This window comes from Sturnira hondurensis, unplaced genomic scaffold (genome assembly GCF_014824575.4).
Source record: "Sturnira hondurensis isolate 20B ecotype Veracruz unplaced genomic scaffold, ASM1482457v3 Scaffold0025376, whole genome shotgun sequence".
Classification (NCBI taxonomy): domain Eukaryota; kingdom Metazoa; phylum Chordata; class Mammalia; order Chiroptera; family Phyllostomidae; genus Sturnira; species Sturnira hondurensis.
The window spans coordinates 285,323-306,065 of record NW_028098007.1 but is presented as its reverse complement, the minus strand read 5'-3'; the positions used below and the strand labels follow the sequence as shown (position 1 = coordinate 306,065).

Here is a 20,743-nt window from a genome sequence, read left to right as displayed (position 1 = left end):
CTAGAGGGCTTCGCGCTCCCGGGGTAGGTTGGGCCGGACTCCGTTGGTGCCCGGATCGTAGGCGGCAGCCGACGCGGGGGCGTCCAGGGCAAAGGGGCAGGGGCTTGGGCTGGAGTGGCCGGAGGACGCGGCAGAGGCCGTGGGGCTCAGCTGCACGGCTGTGGTGTCCTGCGCCGTGCGCTCGCTGCTTTCCATCTCCAGGGCCACCGGCCCCGTGCCGCCGCCCCCATGGTCTGCGCCCTTGGCTGCCGCGGAGCGTGGGCGCGACCTGGGGACCCGGCGGCTACACGCACAGCAGGCTGCGAAGAAACCAAACGCCACCACCAGGAGCACCGGCCCCACGATCAGCGGCACGTTGTGCCTGGGCAGGAAGGAGGCGAAGGTGCCCACCAGTGTCACATTCACGCCCACCAGCAGCAAGCACAAACCGCAGGCACAGCATAGCGCCGGCGATGGCAGTCTGGGCAGCCAGCCCTGCGCGCAGACCGCAGGCGCTCTCGAACCGGGTCCCTGGCTCTTCCCTTTGGGCGGCATAGGTCTGGGGACTCGGGGCACTCATCAGGGTCTCTCCTGCTGCTGGTTCCGACCAGACGCCATGTCTTCGGCTGAGCTCCCAGTGGTCCTGTGAGCACAGAGTGAGAGGGAGGGGTCAGTAGAATATCTCAGTTTCCAATCCCACTCTTAGTTCTGGGGTTACATTCAGTGCCTGGGAGTGCACAGGTCATCTTGCCCAGCCCCCTGCCTCTGCCTCTGGGAATCAACACCCCACTCCAACCCACCCCTATGGGAAGAGTCTGCCCATTGCTTTCCTACCCAGTCCCTGGGTCCCTCTGGCTACTCTGGCCATCCTCCCACCCTCCCTCCTCCAGACAGACACAGTCCCTCCACCCCCTCTCCTCCTGGATACGTCTTGGACTAATTAAATTGAGCGAATGGCTTCCAGGTGCTGAAATGATAATCATTATTAGTAGTCCTAATTAGAGGGCAGGTGGCCACTCTTGGGATCTAGACAACTCTCGCCCTCCTCCCAGTGAAAGAGGGCCTGACAAATCATCTGGTGTAGCCCCTCCTTACCCAGATAGAGGTCTAGCAATACCCAAGATCCAGGACCAGAACCTCAGGACCTGCCTCCTGGTGTGCACGTCCCTGCCTTAGGCCCTGGTAGGCGTAGCAGTGACATTAACTTTTCTGAACAATCAGATGAGGTTCTGGAGTGAGTGAGTGAGAGTGAGGAGCACCTAATACTTCAGATGGTCAGTGAGAAGGGACGGTCCCTACATAGGTTGGATTGTCTGGAGCATACTCAAGGCCCCAGGTTCTTTCTAGACTGGGAATCCTACATTCATTCCGCCCCTGCCCCACCCCCCTCCCCCAACCCTGAAGATTCCACTGCTGAACCTGGACTCACAAGCCTGAGCACTGGATACTAGAATTCCCTTCTAGGATTCTCTAGTTGTATCTGGGGTCTATCACTGGATTCTAGAATTCTGGGAGTGCATGTAGAAGCAAGGGGAAGGTCATCAGAGTCTAGGAATTGATAATGATAGCATAGGTATGAAGGCCCTCAAGGATGAGGTCATAACTATGGAGCTGTTAGAATTGTGGAAAAATATCACAAAAGGGTCCTGAGTGAGAACGAGAGGTGCATAGTCAGATGGTGCCACAGGTGAGAGTAGAGCACGCAGGATGAATAATAGCGTGACCTGGACGAATGGCCTAACTGTCCATGCTTCAGTGTTAACATCTGCCATGTGGGGCTACCTATGGCAGATGTTCTCTGTAGTTCTCTCTACAGGAGAACCTACCATGGGGTGTAGCAATAATTAAATGCTTCAGCCTAAATCACATGCTTAGCACAGAGCCTGGGACACAGTGAGAGTTCATCGTGGTAGTGGTTGGAGGAGGGGGCTATAAGGTCTCAGATCTGTCTGAGGTCCTTCTTGTCTAGTCTGCAAACAGAACAGCTGGTCTGTCCCTTGGGTGGAAGTGCCCTAGGAACAGGCCCTGAGTTGTCCTTGCGAGTGTCCAAAGGCTGTGTGCAGTGGGGTTGCAGAGGATTTAGTGACTTGTGGGTGAAAATAAGGGCAGGTGCCAGAGAGGGGAGGCTCAGGGCCTCACTCTGGACACAGGTTTGAGTTAGCCTGGCTCAAGCAGGTCAGAGAATCTGGGGTGGGGGGTGCACTGCACATCCGCCCACATCTGATGACTCAGGGCTCCCTTCCGTGGCTCCATAGTGAGAGGTGGCAATTCTACAAGGACTCCAGCCAGAAGCACCAGGCTGTCACGCTAAGCTGGCAGGAATTCAGAAATCCCCAAATCCTGGCAAAGAAGGCATATATTGAGCCTTGAAGGCATTTACAGGTCACAGATTCCTCCGGAAGCTCCACATTTGTATGAACCGTCTGCTCTCTGCAGCCTGCAGCTGTTGGTAATGCCGGGCAGAAATAGTAGCTGCTAAAGGGGTGCAGCAGTTTCCAGTTTGCAGAGCACTTCATGTTCATGACATCACGGAATGGTACAACGGCGTGATACTTGTTAGCGGCCACATTTCACAGCTGTGGAAATGGAGGCTCAGGAGGGAAGTGGAGCTGGGCTACCATGGCTGGACTGAACGACAAGACATTCCAAGACCAGAGTCAGAGAACATAATGTGGTTTGCACTGTACGCAATCTTGCTTCATCTTAAAGAAAAGGATTTAATACTCTTGGAGTTGATGTGGCTGTAAACCCCAACACCTTCCTGTTGCTCTCAGGAGGGGCTGTGAGATTCCCAAATATCCGCCACCATCCTCCGGCCTCCCCCTCCCCTGCCCATGCTGCCCTTTTCAAGCTCTTTCCCCCCGCCCCCCGTTCCCCCACGAATGTCCAACATTATCTGACCAAAGCCAGCCTTCCTTCCTGTGGGGAAGGCTTGGCCTGAGGCTGATGGGGGCAGCCCCTGGTGGAGTCTGGCCCTTCACCTCACCTCACAACGGACCCCTGAAAGCTGACACTGGACAAGGGACAGGGAGGCCCGAGGTGGCTGGAGGGTCCGCAGCTCTCTTTTCTTTTCCCTTATGGGAAGACTCTTTGCCTTTGAGTTTCAGCAGTTTTACTATGATGTGCTGAGGTGAGATTTTTCATTGTAGTTGTCCTTTTTAGGTGTCCTGGAGCTTCTACAGCCTGTGGCTTGATTCCTCCACCACTCCAGGTTTGGAATACTTTCAGCCATTATCTTTTCCCCATTCTCTCCCTCCTGTTCTTCTGGGACACTAATCGTGTACATGTTCAACCATCTGGCATAATCCTACAGGTCTCTTACATTCTACTCTGTGTTTTCTAGCCTTTTTATCCTCTCTCTGTTTCTGTCTGGTTATTTTTCTACTAATCTATCATATGGCTCACTAATCCTCTCTTTACCTGTGTCTTCTCTGCTGTGACATTTATCTATTCAGTTCTTAATTTCAGTTGCTAACTTTTTTGTTCTAGAATTGTCGCTTGATTATTTTTCAATGATTCCGATTTTTTGTTGACTCTTACTTATTTTCTTGAAGGTAGTAAACGCTTTAAAGTCCATGTTTGAAAACTTTTTTCTATTGCTTGTTTTATTGCTCTTGGTTTGGGTTATTTAGTCTTATCTCTTGGAATGCCAGATATTTTTTATTGAATGTCCAACACAGTAGGATAGCATGAGGCTCTGGGTAATGTCATCTTCTTCAAGAGGAGATTTACTTTTGCTGCTGACAGGCAGCTGCAGAAGGGACAGGCCACCCTAGCCCAGCCTGGGAGCTATGCTTCCATCTTTCTGAGTCTGGTCTATATATGGTTAACAAGTACTCTCAGGCGATAGCCCTTAGGGCTCCCCAACTAAAAGCTGAGTTTTTTTTTTTTTTAAAAACAAGGCCTCTGTTTTTTTTAACCCTAAATTCTGATTTTAACTTCCCAACTCAATGCTATAGCTACTGCCCCCTACAAACTGCATAATGCCTTAAGGGAAAAAAGTGAAACCATATATTATTTCTTCTCTTTTCAAGATTTTGGCCCCTTAAGTTCTTACTGCCTTGGTAGCTCTTCCATGTTCTAAAACAGAGTTCTTATATGTTTAATTCCACATTGTTAGTTATCCTCAGTGAGCGAGTTGGTCCGATTCAAGCCAGCCAATCTTTGCCAGAGCAAGTCTAAGTGAAAATCTGAAATGAGCACTTTCAGATTGCTAATTTAATGGTAATATGCCAAGCACTTTCAATAACGTGAGATCAAGTATTACTGTTATATCCCCATTTAGTAGATGAGGATAGTGAGGCACAGAAAGATTAAACTCCCCCAAGACCACTGAGTACCAGGGGTGGGGCCAGGACTTGAAACCTGGTGTCCTGATCCCGAAGCCTGGGCTCTCCCCTCAGCACACTGCTAGGCTTGCTAAATGCTTGTTGACTGAGCTCCAGCAGCAGCTAGAATCTCCAAGAATCTCCTAGAAGCTCGGAGCATAGACTCTCTCAGGGCCCTGGAGAAAAGCTTCTGTAATTAGCACTGCTCAGCTGTCGACAGCACAGGAGGAGGCAGGGTGTGTTTCGTGTGTCTTTCCAGAAGGTAAGCTCCTTGGCTTGGCACACAAGTTCAACAAAAGGAATGCCTGCCCAGGGGCTGAGCTTCTGAGTGCTAATTGCTAATGAATGATTTTTATCTGGTCCCGGTTGGCAGAGCTGCCCCTGGAAAACAAAACTATTTCCAGAGTTTCCACTCCAGGCAGAGAAAGGGCTAAGGGCCCTTTCTGTCCCCACCCTGGTTAATTGGGATCTGGGGTGCACAGGGGTGAGGTGTTAAGGCTGTTTAGCTGTTGCAGTTCAATTTGTGCTGCCAGTGCGCCTTCAGGGCCCTCCAGCTGGTGCTGGCGCAGTACTGGGTGCCTCACGGTGGGCACTCTGGCGAGCTCTGTGGTGTCCCTGGTGCTGTTCACTAAATCTGTCTGGTTCTCTCCCCTTCAGAATACTTGTTAAGATTGCACTTCCTGACTGCTTTGGGATTAGGTGGGGCCATGTGACTCTTTCTAGCCAATGAATTGTGACCTGTGTGACTTCTAGGCCAGAGTATTTAATTTTGGAAGCAGGACCTTCAGCGCTGGTGCAATTGCTATCCCAGATCCTTCAAGCCCTTTGTATTTCCTCCCAAACCCAGCCTTCCATGGTTTTGCCTGAGCATCAGGGGAGGTCACTGCTCTGAATCTATAGTTGTTTGGGTTGGAACTGACCATCTTTTCAGTGAGCACCCCAAGCTGCTCAGGCTGTAGAGATCGCCTGGTTGGATCTCTCCACCTACAGATGGGGGAAACTGAGGCTTGGAGAGGGAAAAGCCATGGAAAGAGTCTGTAGCCAAGCCAGAACAGACCCAGCCAGGGCTCTGACCACTGCCACTGAGCTGCCCCTGACCCTGATCAAGCAGTCACCCTCCCCGCTGGCCTGCCTCTGGCGAGGGAGGCCTCATGGTCTCTGTTTGGGAGTCAATGCCCGAAGCATTTGGGGGCAGAGGCAGACACTCAAGGCTGGGCCTCAGATGCCCAGGGCTCTTGATTTGGATCTGGGGGTAACTCAGGAGGACTGGGGCCCTTTCCTGGGCCTCAGCTGTTCGAATGTAAAGGGAAAGGTTAACCAAATGATCGTCTCCAAACTTGGCATCCTGCTGTCCCACCCTCAACCACCTATGCCTTGTGAAGGTGGAAATGGGGACCTGCTCAGAAAATACCACCAATATACCAAAAGTTTTCGTAAAAATGGTACATTTATCTGCAATGCAGCTGGTCTTTGCTTTGGCTAGAATTAAGCCCTTCTTTTGAGAAGTAGTAACCTCCTGCCCAGGGGTTAAGCACTTCCCCTGTGTTAACACAGCTAATCTTTACTACAACCCTGCGAGAGGCCGTAGTCCGGAACTCAGGTCACGGTGACAAAACTGAGGCTCAGACAAGGGAAGGAACTTTCCCCAGTGTCCGCAGCTGTAATAGTATAGCTGGGAGTCAAACCTGGTTCCGTCAGATAGAAGAGCCTGTGTTGTCTCTGCTATGCCAGAACTTCTGTTTACTGCAAGGTACAGCGATGTGATTATTAAAAATATATAGTAATTGGCCCCAGCTGGTGTAGCTCAGTGGATTGAGTGTGGGTGTGCAGACCACACGATCGAGGTTCGATTCCTAGTCAGGGCACATGCCTGGGTTGCAGGCCAGTTCCCAGCAGAGGACTCATGAGAGGCACCCATACATTGATATTTCTCTCCTTCTCTCCTTCCCTTCCCCTCTAAAGATAAATAAATAAATAAATAAATCTTTAAAAAATATATATAGTAATTGATTATTATTCAGCAACAAATTTGGAACTCAAGAAGGGTGGTTCTCAGTAGGTGGAGGCGAGAGCTCCAGAGGAGGGGTCTCTGTCTGAAGCCCCTGAGGTCAGCCGACCCCCTTGCCCTGCCCCAGCACACAGATCTGGGATGTCTGTGTTGTACAAGGCAGTTACCTGACCAGGGGCAGCAGCTGGGCCTCCTGGCCCCAGGTTCCTGCTCTAAGGGCCCAAAGCCTCTGATGACATCAGACGTCAGCCCTTAGTCCGTCCCAGCTCCCTGTACTCTGGGAGTATGATCGAGGAACTTGTTTGCTCAGTCTGAACCTTTGCCGTCACTGTGAACCCCTCTATTCCCCTTAATCTTAGCCCATCTGTTCCCCCTCAGTCCCTGAAAGTCTGGGCCAACCTCCTCCCCGACCCCCCACCACAGCCCCAGTGCTCTCTCTACACCCCACACCCTCCACTCCCCGCTGCAGCCCATCCTTAGGGAACCTCCCACATCACCATTACTCATGGCTGGCTTATTCACCACCCTAGACATTTCTCAGCCACCGCCAACTGAACTCTGCCTCCCCAGAGCTCAAAGAACAGCCATACCCCTAACATGGCCAATTCCACGTGCCCCTCCCCACCCCAAGTGGTAGGCACAGGCGCAGGCATGTATGAACACGTGCACACACACACACACACACACGCACACACCTGCTGGAAATCAGGCTTGAAGATGAAGTTTGAAGGTGTGACTTTCCAGCTCCTGCCTCTGACTCCTGGGCCCCATGATGCTCGTCCCTGAGTGCGTGTGGGTGCACAAACACACACATCACACGGTGGGCATTCAGTGACAGACATGCCCAGATATACAAACCCAGTTGCATTACACACTGAGATTTACAGACACAGACCAATAAACAGGTAAACAGATGCTCTCTCAGTTGCCTGCCTATCGGGTGGCAGTGAGGTGCTGCCCAGCAGAGGTACCTCTGGAGACTTCTCTTTGCCAGGATGTACAGGGGTGGAGGGGAGCTACTCTGGTAGTAAGGAGAACGGGAGCCCTGAGAGAGGTGATGGGGAGCCAGAGACCATTCCAGCTACTTTGATGGTGCCCTCCCATTTCCAGGAGTTTCCATGCCTGCAACAGGCATGTGCTCACAGTTCCTCTTACTGGGGCTTAGTTTTGCTGAATGGGTCTACATGGTCTCTCCTGGCCCTGGCTTCTGGTCCTGGTCCGGCTGAGAGGCTGTAGTGACACAGGACTCTCTGCAGCAACCAAGCTCTGTGTTCCTTAAACCAATTCTGTACCCAATAAGGTGAGGTGACCCTGACTGCCCTGGGGCTCCTGCTCTCTCCTGCCCTCTCTGGTGCACTCAGACGTGCCCACCAGCCTCCTTGGGCCACAGCCCCAGTAAGGGCTGTGTCTGTGCCCAGACTTGGATCCCAGGCTCAGTATGGGCCTAAGCTTCTACTCCCTGAAACTCAGCTGCTTGGACCCAGAGGGAGGGGTGGGGGGAGGGGACTGCAGGCTGGCTGGAGTAGAACTGCCTTCCTGCCTACCTCCTTCAGAGGCTTGGAGACTAGCTTTTCCCATTCCAGCCAAGTCCTGCCTGTTTTCCCTGAGGGAATCAGTGTTCTTGACACAACTGCTCTGCCCTGTGTCCCCTAGTTCCTTGGCTCCTCCCCTCCAGTGCCCAATCCTCCATTGGACACTTAGCTACCCTCCCCCTTCATCTCACGGGGACCTCACCACCCTTGTCATCACCCTGAACCTCTCCATCTCTGAGAAGCCCAGGCATCCCACTCTTGACTCTAACCCTGTTGCTACCACTATGGAAACATGTGCACTGTGGCCACTACTGTCCAACACTGTTCTCAGCCCTTTATGTTACTAACTCATTCGAACCTTGTGACAGTAATATAGGTCAATGCCATTGCCATCTCTGTTTCCAGGCGGGGACACGGAGGCTCCGAGAGGTTGACTTGAAACAGTGATAACATGTGGCAAAGATGGGATCCAAACCTAGCTGTGTGTCCTCTTCACCATAGTTCCACAGTCCTCCTGCTGCCACTGTTATCTGAGCCGATGCAGTCCTGGGACTCTCTGCATTTCCTCCATGAGCCTCTTTTCTCCACTTCTTTTTGCATCCACCAAGAACTTGCATGCCTTACTTCGGATACTCTCTTGCAGTTTACCTTGTCTTGCAACTTAATGTGCTGCCTAGCAAAGGCTCAACCCTGCATCAGCCCAGCTTCCTGCCTCCTCCAAGTTTGTGCCCAAACTGCTAGGCCTCGTAGGTGAGAAGAAAATTGTGAGCTGAGCAGCACAGGCTCTGTGCATCCGCATCTCTGGCATGTCCTGGGCCCGCAGGCTCCCAGGAAATCTCCCCCTTCCTGGCCAGTGCTCATGAACCCCTCTTAAAATAAAACCTGCTGAGATCTGTGCGGCTCAGATGGTTGGGCGTAGTCCTGCAAGATGAAAGGTCGCCTGTTCGAATCCCAGTCAGGGCACATGCCTGGGTTGTGGGCTTGGCGCCTATCGATGTCCCTCTCCCTCTCTTTGCCCCTCTCTTCCCCTCTCTCTAAAAATAAATAAAATCTTAAAAAAAACCTTCCTGTGATCCCATATCTGCCCCTCTCCCCTTCTTGAAAATGCTGTCTACACTCCCTACTTTACCTCCTTCTCAAGAGTCAGTCCACCCCAATTTGGTTTCTGTCCCATCACTTGCTTTCTCCAAGGCCACCAGCTCCTTCCCTCCTTGTTGCTGAACTCCAGGAACACTGTTCAGTCCTTAGCTAACTTGACCTCTCCATAGCTTTGGCCCTGCTGAACACTCCCTCCTGGAAACACTCTCTTCCCCTTGGAAACAGGCTCCTTAAACTTCACCTTCTCCCACGAAGCCCAGACTCGCGGCCAGAAACCTGGGTTTCATCCTTGCTCCTCCGTCTCCCTCAGGCTTTCCTCTGAGCATTTCCAATCCAGCCCCCCATCCGCCTGCCACCATGCCCTGCAGATTCTCCCCTCCAGGTGTCTCCAGAATACAGGCCTTTCTCCTGGTCCCTTTCTCTGCTTCCTTCCCCATTTCTCCCTGCTGGTTAAAATCCCAGTCCTGGCGCCCTCCAGGTAGACCTCGTGACTGTGCTGAAGTAGAGCTGAACTCCGCAGGTGTGGTCTGGTGAGCATGCTGCCCCTGGGTCTGAGCCACCTGTTGATTTGACCCACGTCTGGCCAGCTCCAGCCCAACCACCAGAGTGAAGCTGGGACATCGCTCCCTTCAGGAGGCCTCTCTTAGCTCCCCAAATCAGCAGGTGACTGGTGACCTGTTGACTGGGGATGGGTCTAGGTCTGCACCCCCACCGATGGTCTTCCTTGAGGACCAGGGTCCTAGTCGCCTTGCAGCCGCATCCCCAGTGCAGTGCCTGAGTCTCCAGGGGCCCAGGGACTGCTGCTTAAACCAATGGGGAAGGGAGGAATTGGTCAGAGGGGCCTCTGATGTGGCTCCTGTCCTTCTGGCTTCACCTGTCTCATGGTTTTGGAGTTGCTCTGTGCTGACTACTCACTGATTCCCTCCTCACTTTGGGCCTGGGAGGGTGTAGTGGGCAGCTGGGTGAGGACTGAAGGTGGATTCTAGGGCAGATTCTTACTGAGTTAAAAAGGGGAGAGATGAAGGTAGAGAGAGGGGGCCCAAGGCAGCCGCTCCTGCTGTGTGTCTCCCTTTCTGTTTCCCTCTGTTTTTTTTCCCCCCTTTTCATCTCTTTTCGAAGAACTCTGTCTCAAGGCTACAGGTTTCTGGCATCTTGTGGAGGCACCACTCAGTTCCCCAGGGATTTAGGGCTGGATGGAGTATGTCCTCTGCTTCTGGGAGCATTCCCTCCTCACTGCCCTCTCCCTTCTCTCTCTCATCCCCTTGCCCTCCCTCTAGCCTCCTCCAACTCGTGGCTTTCACTTGCCTGAGCCACTGGGCGACCCTCGGAGCACCCAGGGCTGGCAGGACGGAGGGATCCCAAGGGATCCAGGAGGCGGCAGGGGTAGGGGCACACTTGGAATCGCATGGGTTAGCAGGCTGGTCTCTCTCACTCACCCGCCTAGCTGCTCGAAGATCCGGGGCTCCGTGGGTTGGCAGGGGCGCTGGGAACCCCACGAGCAGTCCCTGGTGGCCACGAGCAGGAGAACAGAGCGCGAGGGGCGGCGGAGGCCGGTTGCGCGGATTCCAGCGGGTCCTTTGGCTCCCCTCTGACCCCAGGAGGAGTAGCAGCCGGTCTGATCTCTCGGAGTCCTGCCTCGCCCTCTGCCGCCCTGGTCCCCCTCCCTCTTCGGTTTCACCGGTTTCAAGCCCCCTGCGGAGAACCCCAGCCCTCCCCCTGACTCCAGTCTGGACTTTCCGAGTCCGCGTGGACACACTGCCACTCTCAGCGAGGGGTGCCGGTGGCGCTGGCTCTGTCTTCAGCCTCAAACGGATTCCCCACCTTCCCTGGAGGCGGTGGGGACAAAGCCTGAGATTTCTTCAGGGATGGTGCTTGTTCTCAATCACCCTTCCCCAATCACCCTCCACCAATCCTTTCCCTAGAAAGGGGCGTGGCCACGAGCTCTTTAAGGAGCTCTGTCTCCTGGTAGGATGAGGAAGGGCCCCTGGGATGGGGAGGGAGTGCCCAGGTCAAGGCCCACCAGCTGGGGTGGCGTTAGAGAGGACTGGGTGGGCACCAGAGGGGCTGACTTTCCAGACCCCGGAGTTCAGCTGGAAGAGCCCTCCAACCTCCCCCTTCACTCACTCACCCGGCCAATCCTAGACCCTCCCTGATGTGGCCAGGTGCCAGGCACCCTGCATCCTGCACCCTGCACCCTGTGAGGGTGGTGCTGTCCTTATCCCCCATCTGCTGGTAAGGAGACTGAGGCACAGTGCCCCTGTGGGCAGAACCAGGATGTGAGTCTTTCCCCGGACTCCATCCCCAGCCTGGTCAGTCCCCCAGGGTGGCCAGCAGGTGTGTGACATCCATGCCTGGACCAAGCACTCCTCTGCTTTGGGGTGTTCTCTTCATCCAGCCAAGGGCCTGCAGGGCACAGCCATAGTTGAGGTCAGAATAGGCTATTGGCCCTGGCTGGTATGGCTCAGTGGACTGAGCACCAGTCTGCAAACCTGGGTTCAATTCCCAGTCAGGGCACATGCCTGGGTTGTAGGCTGGGTCCCCAGCAGGGGGTGCGTGAGGGACAACCACACATTGATGCTTCTTTCCTTTTTCTCCCTCCCTTACCCTTTCTAAAAATAAATAAATAAAAACTCTTATTTAAAAAAAGAAAATGAAAAGAACAGGCTATTGGATAGAACTGATTTTGTTTATTGCACAGATTGCTGGTAGGGCAGGGTCCAAAGACCTGCCCCTGTCCACACCCCCTTCTGTGTGTAGATAATGGAGGGCACAGGAGCTGCTTGGAGGTGAGAGGGTATTTCTCCTTAACAGTACCCACCACGCCACCTCTGCCTCCTTGGCCCAACCTCACCTTTCTCCCAAAGCACAGATAGGGAGAAGACGTGTGTCTCCTCATGGACCGCTCCTGTGACCAGGTTGAGGGGGTGGGAGTGCCCAGAGTGGAGACACACTTGGGAAGGGGGTATCTGGACATTCACCTGCACTCGGGGGAAGGAGAGCTCAAGGAGCCCATGGCAGGAGGAAAGAGAACAGAACCAGAGGCAGACCTCGAGAACTCCCACCCAGTTTCACAGGTCTTTCGTACCCCTCCCAGTTCCTCTCCAATGGACACAGCTCTTGCTTTTCCATGTGTTCCTTCCATAATTTATTGCACTCTGATCCCCAGCACTGCTCTGTGCCTTGTCCTGTCAGCCTTTGGGGTTACCATAGTCCTGCTGTGGGGCAATCAAGGCTGGGACAGGTTGATGGGGGGCCAGGGTGGGAGAGCATCTTCCCCATAGCTCAGGCTCCACTTGCCTCCTTTCACCCCCTGCACTCTTGGGCACCTTTTGGGGGGTGATGCAGGCAAGAATTGAAGATAGACAGGAGGAGGGGTTACTTATTGACCAAGGAAGGGCCACCAGGCCTGAGTTACTGTTGATGCTAATGAAGCTGATGGAAAGGAGGAAGGAAAGGAGAAGGGGCAGGGTTAGGCAGGAAGGAGGAGAGGAGGAAAGTCCAAGGAGGGGAGTTGACTCCCCTCAGACTGGAAGAGCCTGATGCTCCACAGTCAGTTAGAGGAAGTGAAATTGAGCCCCTTTATGGAGGCCTATTCCTTCACAGTCAGGGGGTTGGTCCCCGTGGCCTGTGCAGACTATCACTGAAGGTAGAGCATTGGGTAGGGAGAGAGAGGAGACCTGGGTACAAGGCATGGCTCCACAATCTCTCACCAGGGGACTGGATGAGTCTGTTTCCTGCAGGGTCTCAGCTTTCCCATCTGCATAGTGAAAGGGTCTCTTCCACTTTTGGCCGGGTTTTCCAACATCCACTGGGTATATCTTCCGTGTTCCCAGCCCTCTGCCTGCTACTCTCGAGAGGGGGAAATAGACCAGGGCCACTCATAGTGATGTGGGTTATGATGGAGAAAGTCCTGGGGTCGTGGAAGCACAGCGAAATCAGGGGATGCTTCCAAGAGGAGGTGCCACCTGCACTGATTCTTCCAGAATGTGACTCTTCCCAGCTTGGACCTCTGCTCACCAAACCAGGACAGAGGTCACAAGGAGGGGATGTCTCTGTAGAGATCATGAAGGTGCAGGTGTATGAGGAGCGGTGTGGAGGGAGGCATGATGTCTCCTGTGCAGCCACATGCACCTGGGCCAGGTCCTCCTCAGCCCAATCTCTGTGGGTACATGGGGCCTCGAGGGGTTCTGCAGAGAAAGCCATGGAAATTTTCTTTCCATTAAATTTAAGCCATTAACATTTTGTGAGTACCTACTGTGTGCCCTGATGGTGACTGGGAAAGGCCAACATACAGTAGGTTTAAATAGGATTAATCATTGTTTTGTGAAAAAGAAGACTTCAGCCTGCCTGGAGACTGTCAAGAGGGAGAGACACAGGTTGGTGGAAGAGGATCAGGAGGGCACTAGGGTTATGGGGATTCTTGGAACGAGGCCTTTAAAGGTGAGGTGTTGATAGGCAGAGAGGAGCAGGGGGCCTCTGGGAGAACATAAGCCAAGGCTTGGAGACTGGAATGTGTTTAGATTGTTCAGGAGGAGTGAGAGGGTAGGGGAGAAGAAGGAAGGCTGGAGGTCTTGTCTGGAATCAAACACCAAGAGTCTCAAGGGAGGTCTCAGCTCAGGAGCCACCTCCTCCAGGAAGCCTCCTGTTGCAGCAGTGACCACTTTGTCTAGGATTTCCCATCTGGTTCACTGCTGCTAAGGTCCACAAGTTTTGATATCCCCCCCCAAATCTGATCCAGCTCTTCTATCCAGCTGGTGCACCCTGAAGGCCCAGGGCCAGGTCTTGGGGGCTGAGCCAGGCCCCTGTTTGTGGCTCCTGTGGGCCTGTGGTTCACTTCTGTGGCCAGGCTGGAGCAAGGAACTGGGGTATTTCCTGGGCCTAAATTCCATTGAAACCAATCAATAGATCAAAAAGGGAAGGAAACTGAGATGCAGTCCAGAGAGAAAATCCAGGTCCAGAGCCTGAAACAAGCCCCTGGCCACTTGGCGCTTCCAGCGACAGCTTGCTTCAGACCCCTGGTCCCCCACTCTGTGGGCTCTGTTGCCAAGAGCCTTGGCCAGGTGAATGCAAGTGTGGCGTCTCCAGGGCTTGGCTCATATCTGGTTTGGACCCAGGAGGGCTCTGAAATCAGGGTGTCAGGCAGGAAGGGAGGGCAGGGCAGGGAGCAGCCCCTCAGCCCTTGACTTAGCTCTCCCCAGTACCCCGGCTCCCTGGCTTCAGCTTCTCCAAGGTTCTGCTCACGGTAGACAGGCTGCTGCGGATTCCTGGGGGAGAGACCAGGATGGGGCTGCCTGAGTACACACATCTGTGGGTCAGAGCAACCCAGAGGAGCCCTGGAGCTGAGTGGAATAGAATAGCAAGAGAGGGGTGTCCCAAGAGGCAATTTCTTCCCGGTTTACAGAGGTCTGGATGGTCAGAACAGCCCTTCAAGAGGACAGCAGCCTGGTATGAGGGTTAGAGGCAGCACTCTGGGGCTGGCTCCCTGGTTTTCGTTCTGGCCCCACTACTTCCAAGCGGTGTCACTTAATTTCCCTGTACCCCATATATAAAGTGGGGCTACTTAGAGTACCTTCCTTATATCATTATTCTGAGAATGGAAAAATTAATGTATGGAAAGTGCTTGGAACACTGTCTGGCATGGGACCTTCTGCTGAGATTAGGCATCTTACTGCTGGTGGCAGACACTGTGGGCTGGGGCTGTCTTTGAGAGACTCCTGCTCTGGAATTTTCCAGCATGCAGGGATGGGGCAGGGAGAAGATACCTAGTTTCAGGTACTAGCTCTGGGAGCTGGATATCACAGTGGGAGAGGAGAGTGAGAAGATAAACTGGGGCATGGGATGGAGGGGAGGGGAAGGGACAGTGAGGTCCCTTCTGCCCAGGTGTTGTGCTGGGCAGGACAAAGAGGCTCTGCAACACACAAGAATCGCCCAGCTCAGCTTGGGGCAGGAAGGATTTTGACTAAACATATGGAAGAAACTACCCACTCTGAGGGCTCTCTGAGACTGGGGTGACCCCTTCTGCTACTGGGATCCACAAAGATGCTCAGCAAGAGAGGAAAGTGGGGAGAGGAATTCTGGAATTTCTGGAACTTACCCTCTTTATTGCCATTGGCGTTGGATCTTCCCTCCCCACCGTCTGGCCCTGGATGGGGGTTGACTCTGGGGCTCCCTGCAGGGTGAGATTACCAGGGTGAGATGAACCCCCTGGTCACTGAGTTCTTCTCAAATCAAGTCCTTCCTGCTGTCTAATCTCCATTCCTGTGGCTCTCTTTGCTCCACCGAATTCCTTTAGGTCTCCCACATGATCTGGGCTGGTGTGTGTGTGTTGGGGGAGGGGCGGGGGTGGAAGTAAATGGATGCTTGAAGGAGAAAATGGCAATATTTTAAGGAGATGAGGGTCCTGGGGAGAACTGGGGATATGTAAAGAAGCCCCATGCAATTGATGGAGATGAGAGCGTGTATGCTGGGAGGTGAGAAGAAGTAGGGACCCTTATAAGGGTCCTAAGATCTTGAGGGACATAGGTCTTTATGGTGGTTCAGGGTTGAAGTAGAGCGATCTGGAGATCTTGGAGGTTTGAGGGAGATGGAAAATCTATCAGGGGAGATGGGAGTTTAGCTGCTCTGAGCTGGTGTAGGCACTCTTGAGGCAGGCTGGAGTCTGCCGTGCTGTAGTCATAGCAACGCCTGCACCACATACCCAAACATACACACACAGAGGCAACTCCAACACACAGAGCCAGGAGCAGTCACACATATGGACACTGGTCCCCCACACAGTGGGCCCCAGAGTGACACACAAGGGATCTCACATGGTCTTTGGCAGAGACCACAGCAGGTGGGGAGAAGACTCACCTATGTTAGGCAGAATGTGGTCCAGGTTGAGGCGAGCCTTCAGGAATGGGTATGCCAAGATGAGAATCCCTGGGGCGAGAGACACAGAGGGATTCTGTGATGGGGAGGTTCCTGGTGGGTGCAAGCTGCTGAAGTTGGGGGTGGGCTGAGCCTGGAGGTGGTTTATGAGGGTGATATTGAACATGCATGGAGGAATGTGGATGTGCAGGTTGGGACTGTGGGTGTGTAGGTGTAAGCCTGTGAGTGTGTGCACCAGGAGTGACAGAGAGCAGTGCCTATTTGGGGAGAGGCTACAGGCTCTACCCAGCCTGATGGAAATGGGCCCAGCTGCCACCCCCACCGCCAGCTCTCCTCTGCCCCACCCTCCTCCAGGGCCCCCGGGGTAGGACCAGGACCTCCTTAGCATGCCCCCTCCCCCCAGACCTGGGGGGGGCGCAGAAGAGTGGCTCTTGCCCTGGGCATTGCTGCTTCCCACCCAGAACAAGTGTCTGTGGCCCTTGGCTGGAGTTTGCAGCTCCAGATGCCCAGAGCCTACAAGCCTAGTGCTTCTGGTTCCGTTTTTGGCTTGGGGTGGTGGAGTGGGGTGAGGGATGCTACACAGCATCATTGTGGGGACATCAGTGGGACTGACCCAGATAGACAGATGGACAGATACCTGGACAGACAGATCTGTTGCTGAGACACAGCCTTAGTCTGATCTGCAACCTGTCTTTGCTTAAGGAAGGTCCACTGGGAACCCTATCCCCTTGTTCCTGCTCCAATCAACCCACCCCCAGTGGGCTTATAAATCCCACCGCAGACCTGATAGCCCAGGCCTGAAACTGAAGAGCTGTAGTGGGAGCAGCCAGAGAGGAGTGTGACAACCGGCGTCCTCTTTCCCCTCTCCTTGCTCTGACAGTCCACGAAGGGAAACTTACCCAACCTTCTTCTCCCTCCCTGTAGCCCCCAGTGCTGCCTTGCTCTCACCTTTAGCTTCTACCTCCCCAACCAGTTCCTGTTATCTCAGTCCTCCCCTCCATTTCCTGTCCACCTGACTGTGCCCCTGCTCCCTGACTGAGCCCAGCACCTGCTCACCCAGACCAGCGGCGCCAATAAAGATACCACCCACAGCAGCTGCAGCTTTGGACATGGAGACGCCGATGATGATGCTGCCAGCCACCAGGCCAAGGGCCACACAGGCCAGCTGCAGGCAGCGGAAGTCTCTGTTGCTGATGGGGACATCCATGTAGGCCTACCCCAGTGCTGTGTCCTGCCAGTGGGGTCTGTCCCCAGAAAGCCCTGGTGGTCTTGATCTTCTTGGTTGTTCTTTGTTGGAGTTCCACCTTCCGGGTTTCTGGACAGTAAGATTCTGGGCTTGTTACCCTTAAATTTATCTTCAATTCTATCCCACAGCCTTCCTCAATGCCCACCCCACTGCGACCCCACCTTGACCTAAGATCTCTTCCAGGTCACCCCACCTTACTGTTCATCTCCTAAAGGCCCCTGAAGCTGGGGGCCACTTTGGGGACTCCTGTCTGGCCACATCTGGTGATGGCTGCCAGAATTCTGGAGAGCTGGGCCTGCCCCATGGGGTCTTCTACTGCCAGCCTCCTCATGGGAGAGCTCAGCCCAAGCTCCCCTGCCCAGAACATCCTACCCCAGCTCCCTGGAGCCTGCTCAGCTGCCACTGAGCCTTGGCCTATTAAAGTTTAAAGCAGTGGGGGAGGTTGGCTCAGGGGCCAGGCTCCTCTGAGATGCAGGCAGCAGGGAGGTGCTGAGTTATTCATGAGGTTGCAATGTGAGCGACTGCCTGGGTCCCAGAGGCCCACTAGGGCAGTCAGCCCAGATTCCACTGCTGGTCCCCAACAGGGCAGGATGAGCCACTGGCTTCACGTGGGGTTCAGTAGCCAGGAATGTGAGAGGGCTCCCTGGCCACATGCTCAAGGCCCGCTCTGCTATCTCTTTGGCTTGAAGGTGCACCTGGGGCACCTGCGTAAGGACTGAAAGACAAAGAGATGGAAAGAGACTTAGAGGACCCTCAACAGATAGGAACAGAGACTATGACAGGAGAAGGAGAGGTGTGCTTTCAAATCTGCTCTGTACCTTTGCCCTCCCTCCCTTGCCCCCATCCCATAACCTCTGGCTCCTAGACAGGGCTGAGAAGTCTAGTTTGAGATCCCCCCATTTTTCAGTTAGGCTTGGTACCCATTCCCCTTTAGTTTTTTTGTGGCTGGGAGGGTGAGACCTTCTAGCTTCCTGGGAACCCTGGCTAGGACTGACAGGAAAAGGTGGTGGTGGGGCTACGGGGGAGGAGGAATCTCTTATGAGTTAGGGCTGGGAGAGGAACCGAAATTGGAATCAGACTGGGTGGGGGCTGGGTGTCTGTGGCTGGATAGGGAGACTGGAACATGGCTGGTGCCCCTTGACCTCTGGCCTGAGCTTCTCTGCCCAGCCTGTCTGACCTATTTGCAGGATCCACCAACTTGAGGCTGGGCAGTGCTCACCCAGCCCAGCCAGCCCAGCTCTGTCGCACCCCCTGGTTCTAGCCCTCATCACTAATTTTATTCCCTGGCCCTATGTGGATCAGGGCTTCCCTGGTCCCACAGGATGGCCCTGGCCTCAGCCTGGTATCCAGACACCTGGGCATAGTCCCCAGGCTCCCACCACTGGCCCCTCTATCTTCATTTTGGGCCCCCCACCTCTCCCCACATCTTTGCCTCCGAGGCTGCCCCTGCCCTTCCCCTCCCTTTCTCCTCTGCTGCCCTCCTACTGAGTTTCTGCCTGGGACGTACAGTCTGGGGCATACTGCCTCCCCCTGCAGGACCCCCGCTCAGCCAGCACCAGCGCTGTGAAGCCAATTCTGATGGTGCTGGGTGGGTGGGCACCTGTCACTGCTGCTGTGTCCCGAAGTGCCCACCATCAGTCTTCACTCTCTCTGTGTCCCTTCTGGAGACTGAGCTCCATAGAATGCCATGCCTAGAGGGGACCTGGGTTAGGCTTCTGAGGTCAGGGAGGCCCTGGACCCACACAACCACCTCCGATGGGCATAGAGGAGGGCCGAAGGCCCCATGGGACCTCTGTCTCTAATAGGCAGTTTCCTTGGTGGGGGTGGAGGCCTAGGAGGGCCAGGGTCACCTGAATGAGCTTCAGCTGAGGGAAGGCACTGCCCAGGTGCTGGAGACGGGCCTGAGCAGACACAGGGATGAACTCAGAGGTGTGTAGAGAGGAGGGGTGCCTGCAGAGCACTGGTGGGCTCCCTGGGCCGTGATCCTGGCTCATAAGAGAAAGCCCTTGGAGCAGACATTCCCCAGCCACAGCCACTGCTGCCAATGTCCCCTGTGCCTCTCACGAGGATGAGGTCTGATTATTCCTCTAATTAGGCATCAAATGACAGACCATGTCTCTGTTACACGTAATTGATCCCCCACTGACTAGTTTTAGAAAGAGCAGTCAGAATAATTGCCCATGGAAACACGTTCCTGAGATGTTGAGCTTTGGGAATCTAAACACCCTCCACAGAGGCTCCGTTCCCACAATGTGGTTGCAGAACCCGGGTGGGCAAGGCCTGTGCCACCTCCTCCACGGTGTGGGGCTGAGGGTGGTGCTCTCACACCATCAGCAAGACAGAGGCTCTCGCTAGCCTGCTGCATCTCCCACCTCTCACTGTGGGACTCGGGCCATCCTAAGTCTCACTTCGCTGCACTTGGGAATGGGAATGGGGACAGCAGAGGCTGGAGGGGCCTGGAGTCAGGGATGCTTGTGCATTGTGAGTTTCAGACTCCAGAAGAACACTCTGACCTCTAAAAGCTGGAAACCAAATTCCAAATAAGATTTTTTTCTCGGACATTGTAAATTCCTCAGGGCACAGTATTGGTTACAAGATCACAGAACCCCAGCACCATGCCAGCTTCTTCCTAGAACAGGTGAGGAAACTGAGCTGTGGGAGTGGCAGAGCTGTCCCAGGGTCCCTGCTCAGCTGGGGAGTACTCTAGCATGTCTCTGCCCCTGCATTTCTAACTTATCTCATCTGAGACAGAGGAATTGGCAGCCTCACCGTCAGAGGGAGACACTGTGTTCAAAAGAATCAGTCCAGGCCTTCATCTTTTCCCTCATCATGGGAGAGCGTCTCTAAAGGCTACTTGGAACATTGTGACGCCATCTCCTCCACTGATTAAGTGTGTAGAGAGGAAAGCCTGCCAGTTGTCATCTCCATGAGGCTGTTTCATCTCTGAAAGAGGGTGGTGATGTGCTTACTACAATAGGTAAATGAGATGGAAGCTCAAGGCCCTAGAGCCGGACCCCTCACCGTTCCCCATACCACAAGCACCAGAGCCCTCCTCCCTGAAGTCCTCCAAGCCCCAGATTCAGGGTGTTACTAGGCTATGGGCACCACTGACTTCATCACACAATCTCTCTCTCCATCTCCTGGTAAGGCCAGGACTGGGGGGCACCTGCCTCTGAGTTTTCCTTCCCAGATCCAAAAGTAGCTTGTGGGTGGGGAGGAAGAGTGGGCGAGAGGACTCAGCTTGGTTTAGTTCCATTTATTTTCCTTGAGGGGTGAGGACCCTGGGAAAGAGCATGATTAATTCACTGATTCCCTGGGGGATGGCAGATTTCCTGGGCTGTTTGGAAGCTGAAGTTGGGAAGCAGCTTCCAAGGCAACTGCTACCATGGCAACAAGAGTACCAGTCATGGGGGAACCTTGTTCCTCTATCCCCTCTAGACCTAAGTAGCTGGAGCAGTTGGCATAGGACCTAAGCACTGCTGTTCATGGAGCTAAGTGTGGTGAAGGGCAGTCAGCCAGGAAGGAGGAGGAGCCCCAGAGCTCAGACAGGTGGATACCCAGAGGGACAAGATTTGATTCCTGTGCCAAGTCCCCAGATGGGGCTCATACAGGAGTCCCTTGGTTCTGCTTAAACCAGGATGGGGCTGAGGCCTGAGGTCTCAGACACTCCACTGTCTGGGGT

At 54.1% G+C, this 20,743-nt stretch overlaps 2 protein-coding genes across 2 annotated transcripts; both read right to left on the bottom strand.

Annotated features, from left to right (window-relative positions):
• On the bottom strand, positions 1–534 carry TMEM275 (transmembrane protein 275). The gene has a single exon (XM_037039539.1). The coding sequence runs from the start codon at positions 532–534 to the stop codon at positions 1–3; it is 534 nt and encodes a 177-aa protein (XP_036895434.1).
• A 13,595-nt stretch (positions 535–14,129) lies between these two features.
• KNCN (kinocilin) lies at positions 14,130–17,022 on the bottom strand. Its single transcript, XM_037039538.1, has 4 exons — positions 16,872–17,022; positions 15,798–15,866; positions 15,040–15,114; positions 14,130–14,209 (listed from the first exon to the last, which is right to left on the bottom strand). Exons 1-4 carry the CDS (start codon positions 17,020–17,022, stop codon positions 14,130–14,132), a joined length of 375 nt encoding a protein of 124 aa, XP_036895433.1.
• Between the last annotated feature and the right edge of the window lie 3,721 nt (positions 17,023–20,743).